The 21,136-nt window shown below is 40.8% G+C and overlaps 1 protein-coding gene across 1 annotated transcript; it reads right to left on the bottom strand.

The window, feature by feature from the left end:
* Positions 1-347: 347 nt before the first annotated feature.
* Positions 348-21,128, bottom strand: LOC124290652 (circularly permutated Ras protein 1-like). Its single transcript, XM_046727438.1, has 16 exons — positions 20,602-21,128; positions 19,296-19,354; positions 18,865-18,958; positions 17,321-17,526; positions 16,157-16,348; positions 13,256-13,471; positions 11,899-12,050; positions 7,209-7,409; positions 6,992-7,076; positions 6,281-6,387; positions 5,320-5,468; positions 4,745-5,059; positions 4,255-4,378; positions 3,348-3,444; positions 2,820-2,924; positions 348-2,498 (listed from the first exon to the last, which is right to left on the bottom strand). Exons 2-16 carry the CDS (start codon positions 19,338-19,340, stop codon positions 2,412-2,414), a joined length of 2,175 nt encoding a protein of 724 aa, XP_046583394.1. The 5' UTR covers positions 19,341-19,354; positions 20,602-21,128; the 3' UTR covers positions 348-2,411.
* Positions 21,129-21,136: the final 8 nt, after the last annotated feature.

Genomic DNA, 21,136 nt, shown 5'->3' with positions numbered 1-21,136 from the left:
CAACCAAGTCAGCGAGCCTGACCACCCAATCCCGTTAGTCGCCTCTAACGACAAGCATAGTTGCCTTTTGTGGCAAGCATGGGTTGCTGGAGACCTATTCTACCCCGGATCTTCACGGGTCTCCTACTATGTAAGGCTCAAAGCTTATCAATCAATTCTCATACTAAGGGTGTTTGGTATAACTCCAATATCCAAGGCTGCCATAACCTTCTGCTAACAGAATCTGCAAGCAGTTGGCATATGGAATCCATCATGGCTCTGACAATATGCACACAATCAATAATCCTCTTCTGAAACCCTCTTGGATGTAGTCAATTACAACTTCACTGAAATGAAAAAAGAACTCGCTCTGATAATTAAGTTTATTGTCTTATTGAGTGTCACATAAATGAAGTACGAAAATAGAAATATTGCCAATAACAAAACAGCAACAGCATAATAGATAAAAGACGGTAACAATGGGATCATCATGCCCCCACAATAGGCCTGGATCAGGATAGTCAGACACAACAGACTTGTGTCACACACAAACAATCTTTTAAATCTAATTTCATGTGCTAGACATTTACAGTATTAGTAGGATCCATGCACCAAAAGTTGATCAAAAGATAATGGAAAAAAACCATAGTAAATTGGACTTACCCAAACTAGCTAGCCTGGGAAGAATAACATATATGGATGAACAACCACTTTATTAAAATTTGAAGAGATGAAACATACAGGAAAATTGAATTTGAACCTCCATCAATACATTACTTCTGATTGTAATAACAAAGTTGTTCAGCCATATATCTTAATCTTACAACTTCTGAATGCCTCAAAGAAGTTACTTGGGCTAAGGTGACTGAGGTATTCTGTCAGGTTGGAACTTGGTATACACAGGCCTACTAAGACCTGGTAAAGTTAGGTGATATATTGCTAATCAAAACAATATAACTCCATGGTTACACTACCAGTCGTTTATGTTCACACCTCTTTCTGCCTGCATGCAAACCTTCTGACTTTAACATGGTACATGTTTAACATGTTAAAGGCAGCTTCAGTCTACATCAGTATATGCATGAACATAGTTTTACATGTATGTTAAGTGTTTTTGCCAGTTCCTAATGAGATATTACCCGATTCGGCAGGTAGCCAGGTTGGCACAGGGCAGGTACCTAGGTGTAAACTTGGACAAACATTAGCCAAATATGATGCATTTCCAATGAATTATACAAAACCTATGTGAAGTTCCTGAAATGCTTATCATACAGGTGGTGCTTACAGCAGAGTATGTATGAACCACTAGTCTTCCGAGAGCAATATAAGGAGGTTGTGCCTTGGACAGATGACACACAACATACAAATATATCAAACATCAACATGTAAAGTCTCATTAGCCTTATAAGAGTTAAGAGGAAATAATAAAGAAAACATTATGATAATTAAAATATTTTGTGCAAGAGTGCTTGAATAAGATATTATTGTGTAGAACATATGACAAAGTTGGTCCAAGTCCTACAATAATCTCTGCAAGAAATCCCTATGTAGACATTGTAGATACTTCAACTGAACATAATGAACACCTCCAACTGTTTTCCTTCCAGAATAATTCATTGTTCCAAGAAGTTAACCAAGTCTGTCCTAAACAGATTGAGGAGACAATTGCACAGTTCTCCTTACTACCAGAGACTTACCTATTTAAATATCCACATCAGTGATGCAGCCAAAAGTCCGGTCTTGGCTAAATCATGAGTTAACTGTTTAAAGCTTTCAAAATTAATACATTACCCCAAATTGAGCACTAAATCCTATACCAAAATTATGAAGCAGTATTTACAGCTAAAACAAAACTCCTGATAAGCAACCAATGTGTATTTAGTCATGTTTATAACAGTAGCTGTCGAGATGGTTTCTGGACTAATGATCCATCATAACAGGAACAATGATATTATATGACAACCCATAATGTTTCTGCTGTCTATTTCTTCATTTCGAACTGTTCTGTATGTGAATATGAAATGAAGACATGCAGCAGAATCTATCACAGTCTATTGTGTAAAAATATTAGATGAAAACAAAAATACATACAAACAATAATTGTCCAAAACATTGATAACAGATGACTGAACTACTGCAGCACTATAAAACAAGCTGTATTTCAAAAATCCAAGTATAAATAAAAACTACATAAACCAAAGCAGTTCTGTCAACCCTCAATCAAAAAGGGAATAACAAACAAACTGGAAATAATCAACCATGATATTAAAAAATCAGTTTGCTAGATGACAGTTAAGTGACTACCATCCAACAGTTTTGATATAATGCTTAGTGTTCAACCTCTGTCATGAAACAATATTAACATCCATGTCAAATATAGGATTTGTGTTTAAATTATCACAAAGAAAGGTGTGTTCAGGCACTGGACTCCTTCAGTTGAGCCTGTTGCTGCTGATGCGTGACTGAGCATATACAGCATTAGCCATGTCATCCTCCACTTCAGAGGTACGTGCTCGGCTCTGAAACAGGTCAAGGTCATGAACAATTGTGAGCTTGAATGTCACTTAGACAAGGTCTGAAATGAAACACTGATATATGGTTTCCCCACCCCTCCAGATGAACCAGATTAAGGTTATAATCATGATTGAAAGAAAGAATTTAATCCCTAAGACCTGAATGTCAAGGTCAAAATCTTTTATGAGATTTAGCACGAGATATGAACCAAGTCATGATCATCAACCCAAGTGATGGCCATCAGTATTTCAGATGAGCCACAAGTAATGGCCTCACAGGAGAGGTTATTTAGGGAAATGGAAAATATTGCTAGCCTCTTAATTCACCTTTTTCACTTTCTTTTTCTTGACCTTCTCATGAGTGAGTGAGACTGGTTCATCATCCTCATACTCCTCATCACTGTAGGTTGTCCCATGACGAGACCGTTCAGACTGAAAGAACAAAAAACATGTAGATAAAAGAATAGAGATTACAAAATAGAAAGTTTGCATACACAAATATCTCATAACCAGTGCATGGTATGTACAACTATACCAAGGAAATCTACCTAATGACACAGAAACTTTGATACTGCAACAATGGTCATGTCCTGACTCACACTGTGTGGAATTGAATAATGGGTAGATAATGAACCTGAACTACAACAATGGTATCCAACAAGACACCCAAATGACACAAGTCCATAATTAGCAAACATACAGTCAGGAAAACATTCATATTGTCTTGAATCTGCATATATGTTCATTTATTATAATCATTATAAACATTAATTGGATTCAAGCAGTGAGTGACACTGTTTGTAACATCCAGGAGTTTTGACAATGCCTGGAACGAGGAACCATCTATGATCGTACCGACTGGGCTTTGCTGACATGGTTCTCTACAGTCTGGATCTTACTGAAGATTCTCCTGTACCAAGCTTTCTTGTCGGGGCCACCTTCTGGTCTTTGTCTGCCACATGAAACAACAAACAAATACCACTAACTTAACAACACATGACTTCATATATTATCTACACTGATATCCTCAGCAAAACTGCACTGTCAGTAAGATGCTAGTACCGTGGGTACAAATCTGTATCATGAACCAATTTGTCATGAATGGCCTTAATAGCAAAGTTTGAGCACTTCCAGTCTTATTACATTCACCTTCAATGTCAGCCTTGAGCTCCTTGAAGATGATGTATACACAGTTTCATCAAATTTCAATCATAAATGCTCAAGAAACTGGATAAACAGATTTTTGTAGAATATGTTAAAAGTATAGTAGATGATAAGGGGGTTTATCTTAACTGCTTACAAAAGACTTTGATTTCACATGTAGGTCACGTCACCCAAAATCAAGACACAGCCTTACATGTTCCTAAATCTCCAGTGTGTCAACAAGTCTGGACCAGTCAATACAGTGATCAACATCATGAGCATCGATCTACGCAACTGGGATACGATGTGTCAACCAAGTCAGCAAGTCTGACCACCCGATCCTGTTAGTCGCCTTTTACACACAAGACCAGTTCTACCCCTAATCTTCATGGGGCACAAACTTTTGTAATACCCAGGCCGATCATCATTTAAGTGATTCAAGCATATGTGAGGAAAACAAGTGCAGCGTCAGAACTCATATTCAAGTGAACACCCAGTAGCTACCCCTTACTGGTCTGTAAATGTCAGTCACTACTCTGGACCACATTCCATATGGTTCATACATTTTCAGGCTGCTCGGGTTGATGAAGTTCATCAGCTATTGTATTTGTATACATACGCAGATCTCCAGGCCAGTCGCTGGTTCATGAGTGCAGCACCTCGTGACATAGTGTACTCTCCATCAAGGGCAAGATTAGCAGTCTTCTGAGCAGCATGGGTGCCCAGCACATTTAGGTCAACATCTGTAAGTTCAGAGTGGGGAGACTAAGCACTTCACATATTAGGCATCTATAAAAATAAAACATACCATGTTCTGCCCCAACATACCATAACATGAATATTGCTGTAATTGCAACTCTGCCAGTAAATATCAGCTCTCCAGTCAACTGGCTGTCAATTCACCAGTTTCCATCAGACATGATTACTTTGAAACCTCTGCGTGGCTAGAAACAAGTAATTTTTTTAGAACATGGCAGAATTCCAATTCCTTTTATTTAAATCCAATAGTGCCAGAAAATTAAGCCCAACGAGACCAAGAAAAGTAACTTTGGCCTGCTTATTATTGACAAATTTCTCTTCACAGTAATTTCATGGACAGAGACACCTACTTTTCTCAGCGACATCCCTGTCATGTGTGACTGGTCTGGTCTGTGTGAGGACACGCAGAGCCTTCATGCCCTCAGTGTCTGTGTATCGGATCTGTAGTTGGAACGGAAGCTCTGCTGGAACTGACTTCTGCTCTGCACCTTCTCCAGCAGATGTAGATGAGGTGGCAGTGACCTCAACATCTGCAGCTGAGTCAGCACGAGACACAGCTTCAGGCACAGCACCAGCTTCAGCCACAGCATTAGCTTGAGGCATAGGAACAGCTTCAGCACCAACTTCAGCACTAGCTTCTCTCTTCTCTTCCTCCACAACTTTAGCTATGAAGAAAATAAAAATATAGTGAGAAAAAGATGGTATTTTTGCCAATATCAACAGTATTTTAGTCATCATAGTTTAACATAACAGCTAAGTCCAAAACAACAAAGACTGAAATTTACCACTTGAACATCAAAGATGACAGGGGTACATGTGTTTCAATCCTCAGAATATCCATTCTTAAAGACCTTGTAGAAATTTACATCTTGACACAGGTCAATAAAGTATTGACACACTAAACAACTGAACTTCCCCTACTCACAGAGCATCTTGTCCTTGCTGGCTGCTTTATTCTCCATTGTCTCAGGTCGGATACCATATTCAAAAGTGATCTCAGTATCACATGTTACATTGCCGACTTCCCGCACAGCTCGACTCTCCTTCTTGTCGTCATGCTCCTGATGAATGTACCTAAAGAAACACAAAGTAAGCATAAACTTGGCATGGAATGTCTACCATTATATACACCATCCATACATAACATTAACACACACTGATGCTGCTCTCCATTCAGTTCTTTACCTTTGGTTTAACAAGGAAGCGTGAATATAATCCAAACCAACATTTCAAGATATTTCATCTTGAAATGATGTTCTAATACATTTATCACAGTACACTACCACTATGATCACATTCAACATTTCATAAAAAATAAGTTATAAGTAACCAAACAATTATCCAGACTTGGTTTCATGACCAGAGAGACTGTGAGATAGCCTAGAGGTTAAATCTCGCCATACCAACAGCCCAGGTACTAATTTCCCCCATGGGTACATTGTGTGAAACCCATTTCTGGGGTCCCCAGCCTAGATGTTGCTGGTATATTGCTAACAGCAGCCAACTATCAACTCCCTTCTATTCAGCTTGCATGTACATAGCCTGAAACTCTAGATGTGACTACTTTGGCCATCCCTCCTATTTTTTAACTCTACAACATAAAAAATATCCTAATGAACTTATGATATGTGAATGGGGCTGACAAACCTATAAACGTGATACTGACAAACCAGGATTAAAAGCCACGATTACAGGTTTCTGGCATGCCCAAGGGATTAACTGCACAGAAAATGTTGGCGTCACAAAATGACTGTACTTGAACGTTGTGTGAAATAGCACAACTCTTTAACTATTCTTGTAACAACGATGCATGACAAAACCACATGAAGAATTATATATGGCTATACTTCAGGCCAATGGCTGTACAACAAGAAATGCTAACTCACAGCTGCTTGTGTAGGTTGAACGTGGCCACCACATTGGTGGCAATGATGTGATCTGCCAGTATAGTGCTGAACTCCTGAGTGAGTTTCAGAGGATCCACAATGTTCACCTGCAGAACACAAGGGATGAATATCATATGAAACATGTATGAAGTGAGGAAAAGTCTTACACAAAAAGTATAGGGGCCACATTAAACTAGAAACTCAGTGAACAACATCTGTAAAAGTTATTAACAAACTGACGGATATATCAATGTGTTTTATTTGTCCACATGCTGTATATTATAGTTAAAATGCATGAAGCAGACTATGGTTATAATGAACTAAAACTTAACTTTGAGTTGGCTATAACCCCAGTTTACTGTAGTTTACGAATTGTGCTCAAATACATCACAATCCTCCTTGTTCATTTACCGCCGTGATGTTGCTGGAATATTGCTAAAAGCGGCGTAAAACCAAACTCAGTCAGTCCTTGTTCATTTCTAACATTTCCAACACCAACATTTCAAAGAAATCTGGATGAATTTTTCACCACAGAATTTTACTGTCTAAACAACATCATCTTAGCCTAGAGAAATATTGCAATTGGTGAGATGCAGTTTGGGCACCAGTATCTCTGGTTTCCCTCCGGAAGGAACCAGCCCATGTCTTATGAACATGTAAAGTATTGATGTTTTGTCTGTCTCAAAGACAAAATTTTAAAAAAGCACTCACCTGCCCTCCAGTTTTATCTGCCAACTTCCCCAGCTCGACAAGTTTACAGTCAGTTCCCTTGATGGTCACCACAGAGATAGACACACTGGAACATAGCAACACATGAACCAACCATGACAAAGGTTACAAAGTTACAAAGTACCAACCACAGATGAAAGATCTTAACACAAAGGCATTTCTCTATGCTTTGTCAAGGTTACTTGTCACTATGGCTTACCCCTGCTCCATAGCTTGTGCACCGATGCCCTCATAAAAACTGCCTGCATCAGAGTCTGGTGTCGCGTCATCCAGCTTCCCCATCCCAACATTAGCCATTCCATCTGTACAGAGGATCACCTTTGACCCAGGGTGTCGAGATGCCATGGCAACAGCAATAACAAGTGTTGGTCCCAGAGCTGTGGCTCCTCCCTCCTCAAGACTAACAGGATGCAACATATAAACTACATCAACAATCCGCATGAAAACAGAACTATGACCAGGTTAATGCAGGGTTCAGAAACACCATTAAAATGTTCAAGAGTAACCATTGACTGCTAGTCTGACACTTATCCAAGCATTAGTAATGAGGCGATGTTTCGACATAAGATTCTAATGTCGTCATCTATACAGAATAAAGAAGTTGTATATCCATAAAAATAGTCCTCATTCTTCATCTACCTAACTTCTAGAATGCCAATCAAAGAAGTTAGTAATAATTATACAAAGTAAGTGTTGTTTTAGTGCCTTGAATCAAACTTGGAAGGACAATAAGGACTGCCAGTTTGTTCAAAGTTAGCACCCATTTAAGTCAATTTATACAAACCTGTAGAGGTTATGAATTCTTTGAAGAAAGTCCTCCTTGGGGTACATTTTAGCATTAAAATGTCCATTTTAAAAACCTACAACAGTTGTAACTATATTTTAATAAAAATATTTACAAAACAAAAAACAAGTTTTTGTCTTGTGAGACCACCCCTACAGGGCCCCTCAGGGCCCCCTACAGGCAAGAGCAGGTAACTCTAGCCGTCAACCTTGCACCTCACTTTTCATGGTGAACGGATCAGACAGAATTAGGGGAGGCGGATGGCCGTACCCCAAGGAGGACTTTCTTCAAAGAGTTCAAAACCTCTACAGGTTTGTATAATTCTTTTTCAGAAGAAGTCCTCCTTGGGGTACATATAAGCATAAGACAGACTCCCAAAGACAATTAAGCTAGGAATGGTATTCTGTCTGACAAAGTGATCCAATTCAAGTAACAATCTACAACCGCACGGAAATGAAAAATTACACTTACCTAGTCACCTGACCACCAATCGATGGCAATCAAGGGGGGGGGGGGGAAGGACCGGGATTGTCAAAGCCTATATGCCGATTGGCTTATCGGTGTCACCCCCCCAGTAATAAACCCCACCCACCCCAACCTAAGGGTTGGAGGTGTGTAAATACGGGGAACTAGCCAAAACAAACTACTGTCCATAGCACACAGCTAGGCACCGATATACCAAAGTAGAGCAGGAATAAAAACCACCACCAGATACTGGGGGAAGTAATAAACCCGACACCAAGTGTAAAACAGAGAACATCATCTGGAAAGCTCAATCGGCTTGAGAGGTGTTACTCTGTCCACTGTGGAGAACCGTCTGGCCAAACCGAGCACGTTCACGCGAATGTTTGTCGAACTGGTAATGACGGATGAACATACTCGGTCGGCTCCATATAGCCGCGGAGCAGATCTCCTCAATGGGCAGAGCAGCAGCATACGCGCCTTGGAGGTTGCTACTGCTTGAACCGAATGAGCCTTCAACCCCATCGGGGGGAGATAGGCCTTTATGTATGTAACCCATACAAATTGCTGAAACAATCCATCTTGATAAGATTGTGTAGTAGCCGGATGACCAGCCTTGCCCCCGCCGTAGCAGCAGAATAGCTGTTTCTCCTTATGGAGAGATGCCGTTCTCTTTAAGTGTCTTGCGTATGTCTAACACTTGCACTCGGCATTTCGTGTTACGAGACGAAGCAGGAAGCGTAAAGGCGGGAATATCGATAGACGCTGTTACATGAAACGTGCTAGCGATCTAAGGGCGGTAGGAGTCAGATCCTTATGAAAAATGGTAAGTTCCAGATCCGATGACATAGCATGTATGTCACCGACCCGTCTACCAGATGTGACCACCACTAAAAATGCCGTTTTCCAACTTAAAAGGTGGAGAGACAAATCCGACAGATTAAAAGAGGGACTGGACATCCAATCTAAAACGATGGACAAATCCCATGTGGGACTCGTCCGTCGGATGGCCAGACACACTCTGTCCACGCCTGCTAAGAAACGCTGTACCAGGGGGTGTTGTCCTAAGAGAGCACCCTCGGCAGGAATGTGGAAGGCTGAGATAGCCATGGAGTAGCCTCGGATACTAGACGCGGCTAGGCCGATCTCTAACTGAGACTGTAAAACTGCAACATCTTGACTACAGTCGAAGAAAAGGGATCAAGAATCCCTCTGTTTCCAAACCAGCGCGCATAACAGGCCCATCTATCCTGGTACTGTACGTTAGTCGAATCCCTCCCCGAAGCCAGAATTGTGTCTGCAACTGGTGCAGGAATTTCGCTCGCTTGGAGGCGATTCCGGACAGAGGCCAAGCCACCCACCAAAATCCTGGGATCCGGGTGTGGCTGACCGTTCTGGGATAGAAGGTCTGGACGAATTGGTAATAGTACAGGTGGCTGTACGAGCGACCTGAGTATTACCGGGAACCAGCACTGAGACGACCAAAGAGGTGCAAGAAGCACAAGTAGTCACCCTGGCTGAGTGACTAGCTGCAATAGGACCCTGGAGATCAGTAGTATCGGTGGGAAACCCACAGAACCCTGTCCGTCCAATCGAGCTGGAAGGCATCGGAGGCGATCGCTCTCGGATCCGGGATCCGGGAGCAAAACACTGGAGTCTGGTTCGTCACCCCAGAGGCAAACAGATCCACCTGGAACGACCCGAAAAACTGGGACATAATCCCGAATATCTACCCTTTCGAGTAACCACTCGTGAGGGGCTAGAATACGACTTGAGAGCACATCTGCACGAACGTTGTCCACCCCTGGGAGATAAACAGGCATAACCCGTATGCTCAACTGATCGCACCACAGTAGAAACTGCCATGCCTCCTGAAGGAGTGATGAGGGAGACACCGTACCGCCCTGCTTCAGGATGTAGGACATCGCCGTTTGGTTGTCCATTTCTAGACGAACCACCCGGTTCCGAACCTGCTCCACGAATCGTTCGAATACCAACCAGGCTGCTCTCAATTCTAGCACATTGATGTGCAGGGTCGCCTCGTTCTCGGACCAAAGGCAGGAAGCTGTGATGTCCCCCAGGACATCCCCCAACCCTGTGAGGGATGCCTCCGTTTGAATTGTGAGCATCGGCACCGGGGTCTCCAGCGGTATACCCCTGGATAGATTCCCTGTGTCAGTCCACCACCGCAAGTGAGGAATAAGCCACTCGGAGTTACTAGAATCGTCTTGTAGCTCTCCGAGTGAGACAAGCTGTGCTAATGCTTGCTGAACCGGTCGAATCCTCAGACGCACACGCCAAACTATGTCCACTGTAGCCGCCATGTTGCCTAGCAACTGAAGCCATGTTCGAGCTGAGGCCTTGGGAGTCTGAAGGAATTGTAAACTCTGGCCTTTGGCAATGTGGTCCCAAGACAGAGGGACTAATCCCTGCTGTGTCTCGAATCTCGCTCCCAAGAAATCCAGATCCTGGGTCGGAACCAGTTCTGATTTCTTGAGGTTGATAATCCAACCCAACTTGGTGAGAGTATCCATCACTGTCTGTGTGGAATCCCGACTCAAGTGGGTGGCGAGTGCTCTGAGAAGCCAGTCGCCTGTGTCCTGGCGACTTGAGCTGGCACCAGCATGAGTTTTGTGGACACCCTTGGCACAGTGGAGATGCCGAACGGGAGCACACGAAACTGATAGCACTTCCCGTCGAAGGAAAACCGGAGGTATTTCCTGAACTTGGGGTGCATTGGGACATGGAGGTATGCGTCTTTGAGGTTGATTGACGTGAGCCAATCCCCTGCCTCTACAGACCCCCACCCCACCCCCACCACCCACACACACACACACACACACACACTCCGTTAACAGCCGAAGAGGAAGAACTAGCTTATGGTAAACATATATACAACCGTCCTAGTTTTGTGAACGCCAAGCGCCACACAACAAGGAACGAATGTAAGCCACCCGGTCTGCCATCTTACCTGCCACATGGCTGGAAATGGGAACCCGACTGGCAAAGTAACAACAATTTATGAATGAAAAGTTGAGCCTATAAATTCCATCTAGTGTCCGTGCGGAAGAAAAGGAACCATACATACAGCAGGTGACTCTTTACCACTCATTTCCGTAGGTAGAAGTAGCAAAACTTCGATGAACACACACACACGTCTTTTGTAATGAACGACAGCATGAAAAGTGAGGTGCGAGGTTGACGGCTAGAGTTACCTGCTCTTGCCTGTAGGGGGCCCTGAAGGGGCCCTGTAGGGGTGGTCTCACAAGACAAAAACTTGTTTTTTGTTTTGTAAATATTTTTATTAAAATATAGTTTCAACTGTTGTAGGTTTTCAAAATGGACATTTTAATGCTTATATGTACCCCAAGGAGGATTTTTTCTGAAAAAGAATGTAACACGCCTTTATCCAGGAAGTAAAATGTATTAAAGCCACAAAACTGAAGTCATCACTCACAGTAGCTCTTTTGACATGACAGATTAACTATAGTAACATGACGGAATGGGCGGTTCTGTCATCATTTCAAGCAGACAATCATCAACATTGCCAACAGCTTACTAATACATTACTGACAGGGTGTTTACAAATGTTCCATAAACAAATCTCTTACATGATGTTTCCAGTGCAATAATATTTTCATACCTGAATAGTTTATCACCAAGACACTTTCGAGTTTCCTTAATGGATTTCGGTGTGTTTAGGTCTTTTCCAAGTTTTACGAGCACCTCCCGGTTTGTCAGTTTGTCCCCAACAACGGATGTTTCCTCTTCAGTTCCGTCCCCAATAACAGTCACCTAGAAGACAACACCGACATGGTGTCATGGTTACCGAGCACATACAACATACACATACAGAAACTGTTGAACCTTGTGCTACAAGATAACCACAGTTTACAAGTATGAACATATAACCTTACAACCCTAAAATCGCCAAAAAAATAACTAAAACATTTGGTTCCCGTAGACTGGTGTAATGTGACTATGATCTTGTTAACAATTCAATCATGACAATCCACCGTGATGTTCGCAGGAAATGAGAGCAAATGGGATTTCAGGGCTGGAAATAACCCATTGCCTGACGTCCGAGTCCAGTGTTTTTTTCTGTTGGGCAAGCAAATTTGTATATCACACTGTACCGGTGTCCAGTTGACTTTCCAACGTTAATTATGTTGTTTATTTAAAAAATCAACAAGAAAACGGGCGGTATAGTGGAAAAATTATCAGGGCAAGTGATTTTACATGTGCCACTGTACCAGAGTACACTAGCAATTTTAAAGTTATTTCCACCCCTGGATTTAATTACAGCAACAAGCATGAACATGTGGGTGGGTGTTGGTTTGTTTGTGTGCTTGAGTGTGTGTTTAGATTGCCTTATGGCATGAATGGGGCTGCATTCATCAGTACAGACTAAAAGCCAGCTTTACAGTGCTTGTCCACTGAGATACCACACCACTGAGATTTCCAGTTTAACATACCGGCGCCAGACTCAGATGCTGACACTGAGCCAACCAGTCCTTGTTTGTATCTCATCAATACTGAGCACAGGCTGCATAACAACAATGCCATATAACGTCTTTTAATATGATGTAGCCAGATATGGAACCATAGACCTTCTGATATTCAGGTAGATGCTTTATCCACGAAACCTTGGATTGGAGATTAAACATTAAACCAAAATTAACCCAACATTGACATCAAAATGATCATATCACCAGTCACTAACAGGAATGGGTATCCGAGCTCACTAACTTGGTTGATGCACATCATCATATCACAAAGGCAAAGATTGCTCTTGATGTTTTCAATCATTGGATTGTCTGGTCCAAACTTGTTTGGTAACACATCACTGTTATACAGCTGGAATGTTGCGGAATGTGGCATAAAACAACCACAGCAATTCTCAAAATAACAACTGATAAACTAGTAATGATACTCTTACATTTGTGTCTATTTACTCAACATGTCACCTACAAGTTGCTCATCAGAGATAGTAACTGTACCTCATTATCAAATGTGATGAGTCCAACTCTACGATTAGGGTGATCTCTCTGCATTTCTTCAAGCTGGTGATCAACTGCAGCTTGAACAGACTGAAGTCTGGACACATAGGTTACATTACGTTTCTGACGAGGCAGATACTGATCCTCATGACTGTCGTTTAGACTCTGCATTCTCTTCAGTCCACCGGAACCACGGAGTCTCAGTTTGCCCGGAACCTGCCATCACGACAAGCACAGATGCACCAATAGATAAAATGTGTGTCACAGTACAACTGACAAAATGTTGCATTATGTTGTGAGTAAATTTATTACAAATAGTGCAGTAACAGGGCACTATATGAATGGCTTGATTAAAGACAGACACTTCTGTATTGTTTCCTGACGTATCAACATACTCTGCTTACCAACACACATGGGCATACACTGATTCCAAACACAATTGGAAATTTTAACTACAAATTGTATATATATATACATATCCTATCTCACCTTGCACCTCTCATTCCTCATCCGACACAGAGTGGAAACGACCATAAACCTTTCTCTAGGCCTCACTTGTCTGATCCCCCATACACAACTTACAACTTACCAAAGTCCAAACGGGGCATGCAGCACGCTCTACTACCTAACCACATGGCCACCTCTGAGCCATCATTCTCGCTCTTGGAGCCAACAATGTAATCTGAGTAGTGGGAAGGCTGGACGGTCATCCATCACGTGAGATAGGATAAGTGTATAAATATACAATTTATAGTTAAAATTTCCAAATTTTAAAAATTATCCTATCTCACAGCTTGCACTTATCCATGGTTGGATGGCGGGCCACAGATTACCCTGTGTCTTGACAGTACGAACAGTAAGCTGTATAAACTGTCAACAACCGTAGATAGCGATGCACAAAGGAGGCCTGTTACGCATGCATGCAACTCCTATGCTTGTGATGGGTCCTCCTGAACCCCTTGGTCTAATAAGCACAATGACTCCCAGGGAGATGGGTGCACCCAAGCTATGTGGTGTTTGACCGCAACCTTCGTAAAAAACGAAAGGACGTAACTCAGCAAGTAGGCCTCGCCACTATTTACAAGGTAGCCCCGTAATTCAAGTCGTTGGACTTGGAATCGGGCCAGCCCCTGCTTCGAGAAGACCCCCAAAACACCGACCAAGGGCGGGTCAAAGGAAAATACAACTCAGAAACTCACAAGTTTTAACGTTCAGTTCCGGAACAACATCAAATTGACCCTCACTCTTTTACTTAAGCTTAGTCAAAGGATGTGCCCGGCAACTTAGGAGTCAGAACGCAACGAAATCCACTGGAATTTGGGAGGGACTTACTTCACTGACGTAATTGCTCCGCAGAGTAGAGGAAGGTAAGCGAGAAAGTCTAACACTTCCACATCGCAATACAAGACTGTTCGTCAAAGTCTATACAACCACATAGGGTGGCAGTATTCCAATGCGTCGGTATGGAAACCAAGTGAAGAAGTTCTAAAAATCCATAATAAAAAGAACAAAGAATGAGCTGCTGAAGACTTGATTTTGGTTCCTCGCTGTTAGATTCAGTGGCAGGAGATGTATTCTCAGACTCTTTTCACTGGTTCGTCCGGGTGTAGGTCTGGCAAATTAATCAATGGTGGATCTTTGTCACCTGTTTCAGGTTCAGTTTGGATAACAGGCTTGTTGGTTTTCTCTGTTATTTTTCTGTTTGTGCTGTGACACTTCCGAAAACATCATATTTTTCTTCATCTGAGACAAAAGGAACATGTTTGCATCTTGGATCAACAGCTGAGGCCACGTACAGCATTTCTGCTTGTTTCACATACCTTGGTTGTAAATCTGTTGCCACTATGCATTTTATTTCAGCAACTGTAGGAAAGTTGTAATCTTGAGAAAAGACAGCAACATTCATCAAATGATGTTTCCATGGCATGATGACTTACACAGTAGGGGAGTTTTCTGTGCATAGCATTGTGGTCATGTCCTTCATCGGTTTCAAGAACTTTATCACATCTTCTGCCAATCAAGCTTCCTCGTCAGATAATGTGGCCAAATCACCTTTGCACTTGCCCCTTTTTTTTTGTCCATCAGGACACCATAAGGACAGCACTTGGTTTTTTTAGGAATCTTGCCATCATGCCATAGGCACTATTGCAGCGGGTCACAACATCCATTATAACATCATGGCAAGGAAGTGACAGGAGGATAGCTTTGTCCTTGTTTTTCACAATGACAATGTATTCTTGGTAAAAGGATGAACAAGATCACTTTATGTGAGTTATAGTTGAATAAAACAATATTTGTCAGTATATACTGGTACATCATAAACGTATCACGATACGTAATTGTTACAATTTCGTATTGCAGTTTACCAGTATACCGGTAATACTGTGCAGCCCTAGAATTTACGTTTCCTTGGTGGAGTATCCATTTTGCTCATAATGAACAACAGAAATATAACTCAAGCTTACAGAACGTCCAAACTGACACACGACAAGAAAGAGATGTGGTCACGTGGTTAGGTAGTGGAACGTGCTGCATGCCCCCGTTTGGGCTTTGGTAAGTTGTATGGGTGATCAAACAAGTGAGGCTTAGAGAAAAGTTTACAGTCATACCTCTGAAGTGAAGTTTCCTAATACATCAACACACACTGTTTCCCAACACACCAGCCATACTGTTAATGTATATACATATTGAAAACACATCAACACACACTGTTTTCCAACACATCAACACACACTTCTTAACAACAATACATCAACACATATTCCTCGCCAACACAGTACAGATTGTAGTGACATACCTCTGTAGTGCCACACACTGCTTCCCAACACATCAACAAAGACTGCTTGCTAAGACATCAACACATATTGCTTCCCAACACAGTAAGACATCGTAGTGACATACCTCTGTAGTGACACACATGCTTCCTGACACATCCACACAGAAGATCACCAGTGACTCTTCTCTCCCACTGAGGCCTGTTGCTTGAGTGGCTGGTGCAGGTTCAATCAGGAATGTGACATCATCCATCTGAGGAATCTCCTCCTCCTCCACATCAACAAGGTTTCTTTCACCACAGAAGTTGCACTGCCACACCTAATTCATAGAAAAATATCAAATCTAACAATTGTACATGATCTCTCAAGCTATGCTGACCCTGAATGATTGATCAGATTGCTTCATTATTGCATTTTGAGGATATGAAACAATATGCAATATCTGAAATCCTGTGTAACACACAAAATAAAACAATAAGTGACATAAAAGCTCACGTTTCCATCCCCATTAGTATACTTTTCATAAGGCCAGACCAATTTTATTACTTGTTTTATGGATTTTTTGGCATCAGAAAACCTAAAGGCAGGAGGGAAAAAAATAAAAATAAAATCACCAGTCAAAGTTATATTCCTTCTAAATACTCAAAGTATTTTAGTTTTGGCAATTTATGAAGTGTATATGGGGCAAAAAACAATCCAAAACAAAGTTTCTTTTAAGTTTACATTTTGGGCCAATAAAAACATTATGATTTTATTTTTTGAGCAAAAAATTTATTTATTTTTTTTCCCTTATTCTTGAAAAAATATGACAGGTGGATCCGTAAAACAAGAAAAAATTGGAACATTAATTTCATTTTTTTCCATTTTTGTAAAAATGCAATGTTTTACAATAGTTCCATCATGGCCTGCTTCTCACACATCAGCTCTTACTATTAGAATAGGTCAAAAGTGGAACCCCATATAACTTGACAACAGATACCAGAAATCTTGAATACTGGAAGTAGTTTGGATATGATCCAGTAATTGTCATTTGACACTGATGTGAGGTTTCTGATGATCCTTCCACCTGACATGCAATAATAAAGGGGGTTGAATGTCTGCACACTGTATAACAAGAGTTTATGCTTCTGCAAATTTGTGTAGGGGAGGTAACTATGAATGTTAACAAGGGATTCAGTTATGGGCAAACTTGTTTATTCTGACAATATTTGAGAAAACACAAACGACCAGATAAGATGACTGTATTCAAGGAATCATCATGGATGACTATTTTACTGAAAATTATCATTACCTTGTCAGTGCCATCTGAGACAATCTGTGCAAGTTTGGAGAGAATAGCCTGGCACTGAGTACAGTACACTGGGTCTCCAGCATGCATGTTGCTTGGGGCAACTAATTCATTCAGTCGAATGGACACAACATTGGTGTCTGCACGTCGAAACTTTCGTGTCTTAGGTGCATGCCTCGGTGCTGACCGAACTGACTCGGTAACGTCATCTGAAAAGAGTGAGAGTGCCTAAAGAAGACTTCCACACCTTTGCACTGGCGTTCTGGTACAAGCCTTGTAATGAAACTCATATGTATAGCATTGAAGTGAATAGACATGAAAGAATAATTTCACATAGAATCACGGAATTATTAATGCAATACCAATATCTTTATTCATATAATGCAAAGAGTAAGTGTGGTTTAAGCCTGCTCGAACAGCATTGAAGTTTTGTCATGGCATGTTGGCTTATGTAGGATCAAAGTGATGCCGATCTTTGATGTCTACAACAGCTATGGTGCTAGGTTACTGACAAACCTAAGTTTATTTTGAAAAATGAGGATGAACCCCATGCTCATACATTGTTGGCATGCCAAAGGGGCAAACCTCCCATGGGGCAACCCACGTAAAACAATAAACCTGAGTTCTGCTCTGAATACAAAATATGGTGGATATGCAACTTAGTCATGAAGCTCAATGATATATTCACTGCCAACTTTGTTTGAAACTAGCAATATATAGAGAATACTACATGAGGTCTCATTACATACAATTTATATTAAACGAGTGTCCATCCAATGGTACCATACCATAGGAAAGTCACGAGTTTCGTATTATTCGTATGTAATGAGACTGAGTGTGGTATTTTATTTATTACCCACGTCTTACCTGCATCAAATCGACAAGATAGCGTATTTTTGTTGTTTTTATGCTTTCAAACCGAAACTGGTTTCATAAAGAGGTTGCGAAAGAATTTTGCATGACGTCACACTGTATTGATGTCACTACGGCATTCTCGTCTGCTCCCTCGTTATCAAAGGTACCCTTGGTAACCGACGTCACAATGCATGTCAGTTGTCAGTTGTACTCTATAGCACCCCGTTTCTTGGTTTGCAGTTGCTTCACTCGGCTAACATCACAGGCGGAAACATCAAACCATCATCAAACTGTTTTCCTGGTAATGTGCGTCTTAACGTATTAAATTCGGCATCTTAGAAAAGCAATACAGTTCCCTCTACCACCATGTATAGTGCAATGAAGTTCACTATTATAATGTAAAGCGTGTAACTTAATTGACGTAGTAAACGTTGTAGAATGAATTAATTCACGTGTTTGTAATGAATGAGAAAGTAGTCCCGTCACAAAGTTATCCAATCAAATCGTTAGAATCTCAGGTCAAGTCGTTAAGGCACAGGTCAACTCAACACTCGTGTGACGTACGAAATTAGTATGCACCTAGCCATACGTTGACCATGTGAGTAATAATAATGGTTAAAAAAGAAATCATTGTAATCAAAACAATATCAACTATAATCCTGTCAATCTGAACCGTTTGTGAACCAACTTACTTGTAGAACAAGCTTTCTTCCAAGAGAATATTTTTTTTGCCCCTCTTCTGTGCGGCACCCAGAGGTGCTGGTGGTGGTGGTGGTGGGATTGAACCTGTGTACGAAAACATGCGAGAAGTCTCTTCAAGGAAATTGGCTTCACTACTATACATTCTGGTATTCAACAGGTGTTCAAATGTATTCAATAATTCAATTACATGCCAGTTTCAGTCAAACTAATGACAGGTTTTCCATTTACAGTCCCCATCAATCTCAATAAAATCGCAAAATCTGAACTGCTGAAGGAGAACATAGCAGGTCAAGTGAACATGAGTGAACATTGGTCACCAAATGAACATTAAGGCTGTTAAAATGTTTTAATAATTTAGCTATCATTTCTTTATACCCAGAGTGTGTTCATTAAGATGGTATTATCCATATCATATACACACATGAAGGGGCTGGAGCCGCTTTGCTGCCATCTGCCTCATCATCATCTGAACCAGAGGAGCTGAAAAATATTAAACACTGCAATACTGCTGATGACCCAAAGGTAAACAATGGTAATACTCACATGGATGAAACGTGAATATCAGTTGTTAACAATAACACTGTTACCCACATCTGTCCATAGTTTTGAATAAAGCAGAGACTATGAATTATACACAGCTTAGGAAGTTAATGTTTTGACCCTTGGAAAAGGCTTAATCAATTCCTGTATGGGTGCAGGCTAAAACGGAACCACAGCAAAACGGCACCAGGCGAAAATGGCACCATTTGGACATAACGGAACCTCGACTTGGCGAAAACGGCTACAAATCTTATGGTGAAAACGGCACCAAATAAATCCTAATTATTGGGAACATCTTATTTGTCATTAGATAATCTGAATACAGAATTTTGGAAGCCGTCTACTCTGGAAAGTTTGTGTTAGCTGATAATCGGATTCCAGTATGTTTAGATAATGAATGAGTCTGACGGATAATCGGCTTGTAGAATGTTTTGATGGTCAAAACATCTACTGTGCCGAGAGAGTGATTGGAAAAGCCTGTAAATTAAGCGTAAAAACATCACAACCTTTGATGTTTTAAGTACATTTACTCAACTCAAATCGCCCAAACTCGGTGTCAAAATGAAACTATTTAAAACGCAAGAATGTACACATTACATATCATTCATCACAATGCCTCACTCGTCTTTATTATAATCTTGTTATTTTAATGTAATGGGTGATTGAGTGAGTTATGATTTTACGCCGCTTTTAGCAATATTCTAGCTATATCACGTGTTATAATCTTGCTAATGTTGAAATGAAATAAAAACCATAAGTCAACGTCATACTGTGTTATTTATATGTTGATTCTGATGTTATAATTAAACGAACTAAAACATAAAAGTCAACATCATACTGTGTTTTGTATATGGTGCCGTTTTAGCTCAGAAATCAGTAGCCGTTTTCGCCAATACGGTGCCGTTTTCGTCAAACGATTTTGGTGCCGTTCTGCTGTGGTGCCGTTTTAGCTATAACCCTCCTGTATTTGTACTCCTATACACTATTCAATGTGTTTTCAGGTGGCTGTGTTTACTCATGCTATAACAGCATATGTAAATAATTGGATGATGGCTTGTGTTTCAGAGAAAGCTAGTGACATGTGCATTCCAAACATAAAGTAAGGAACTTTAACACATATCAAAATCTCATGAATATAATAGCTGCATGCTAACAAAGATCTCGATGACAGTATAAAACAACCTTACCTCACATCCATTCCATGATCATATTCTTCGTCAGACACAAATTCAAACTCTGGCTCTACGTATGCGTAAATATATGGTGACGCAAAATTCATAATGGAAAAAAATGGATTGGATTAAAAGTAAAACCTAAGTCAACCAAGGCTTGTAGCGTTATGCTCGTGAGAGTTGATGTGCTGACTGACACTCACACAAAACTGCCACGTTTTGGGTAGTAAACACTACACAACATATATATTCTTAGAATATCGTAACCTATACTTCTATTATTAGATCCATACTCATGGAAGATGGTGAAACACTTTTGACAACCACAGCGTATTCTGTCCCGGAAGTTTACGTTTGAGAACAGCGCAAGGATACCAAAGTCATCTCAAATTTGTCTTTAAATGTGTTATCATTCAATGTTTTGGGAAGAAAATGTCTAATCATTTGTTCACAAATATTTCATTGCACATGCGAGCATAATATTTTAGAAATAGACAAAATAGTGTTATGCCCTCTATTTTCATGGTTGTGTCGTCATAAACCAATCAAC

Source organism: Haliotis rubra, unplaced genomic scaffold, assembly GCF_003918875.1.
Source record: "Haliotis rubra isolate DU_JTF1 unplaced genomic scaffold, ASM391887v1 Scf47, whole genome shotgun sequence".
NCBI classification, from domain to species: Eukaryota; Metazoa; Mollusca; class Gastropoda; order Lepetellida; family Haliotidae; genus Haliotis; species Haliotis rubra.
This window is presented reverse-complemented; position numbering and strand designations above follow the sequence as displayed.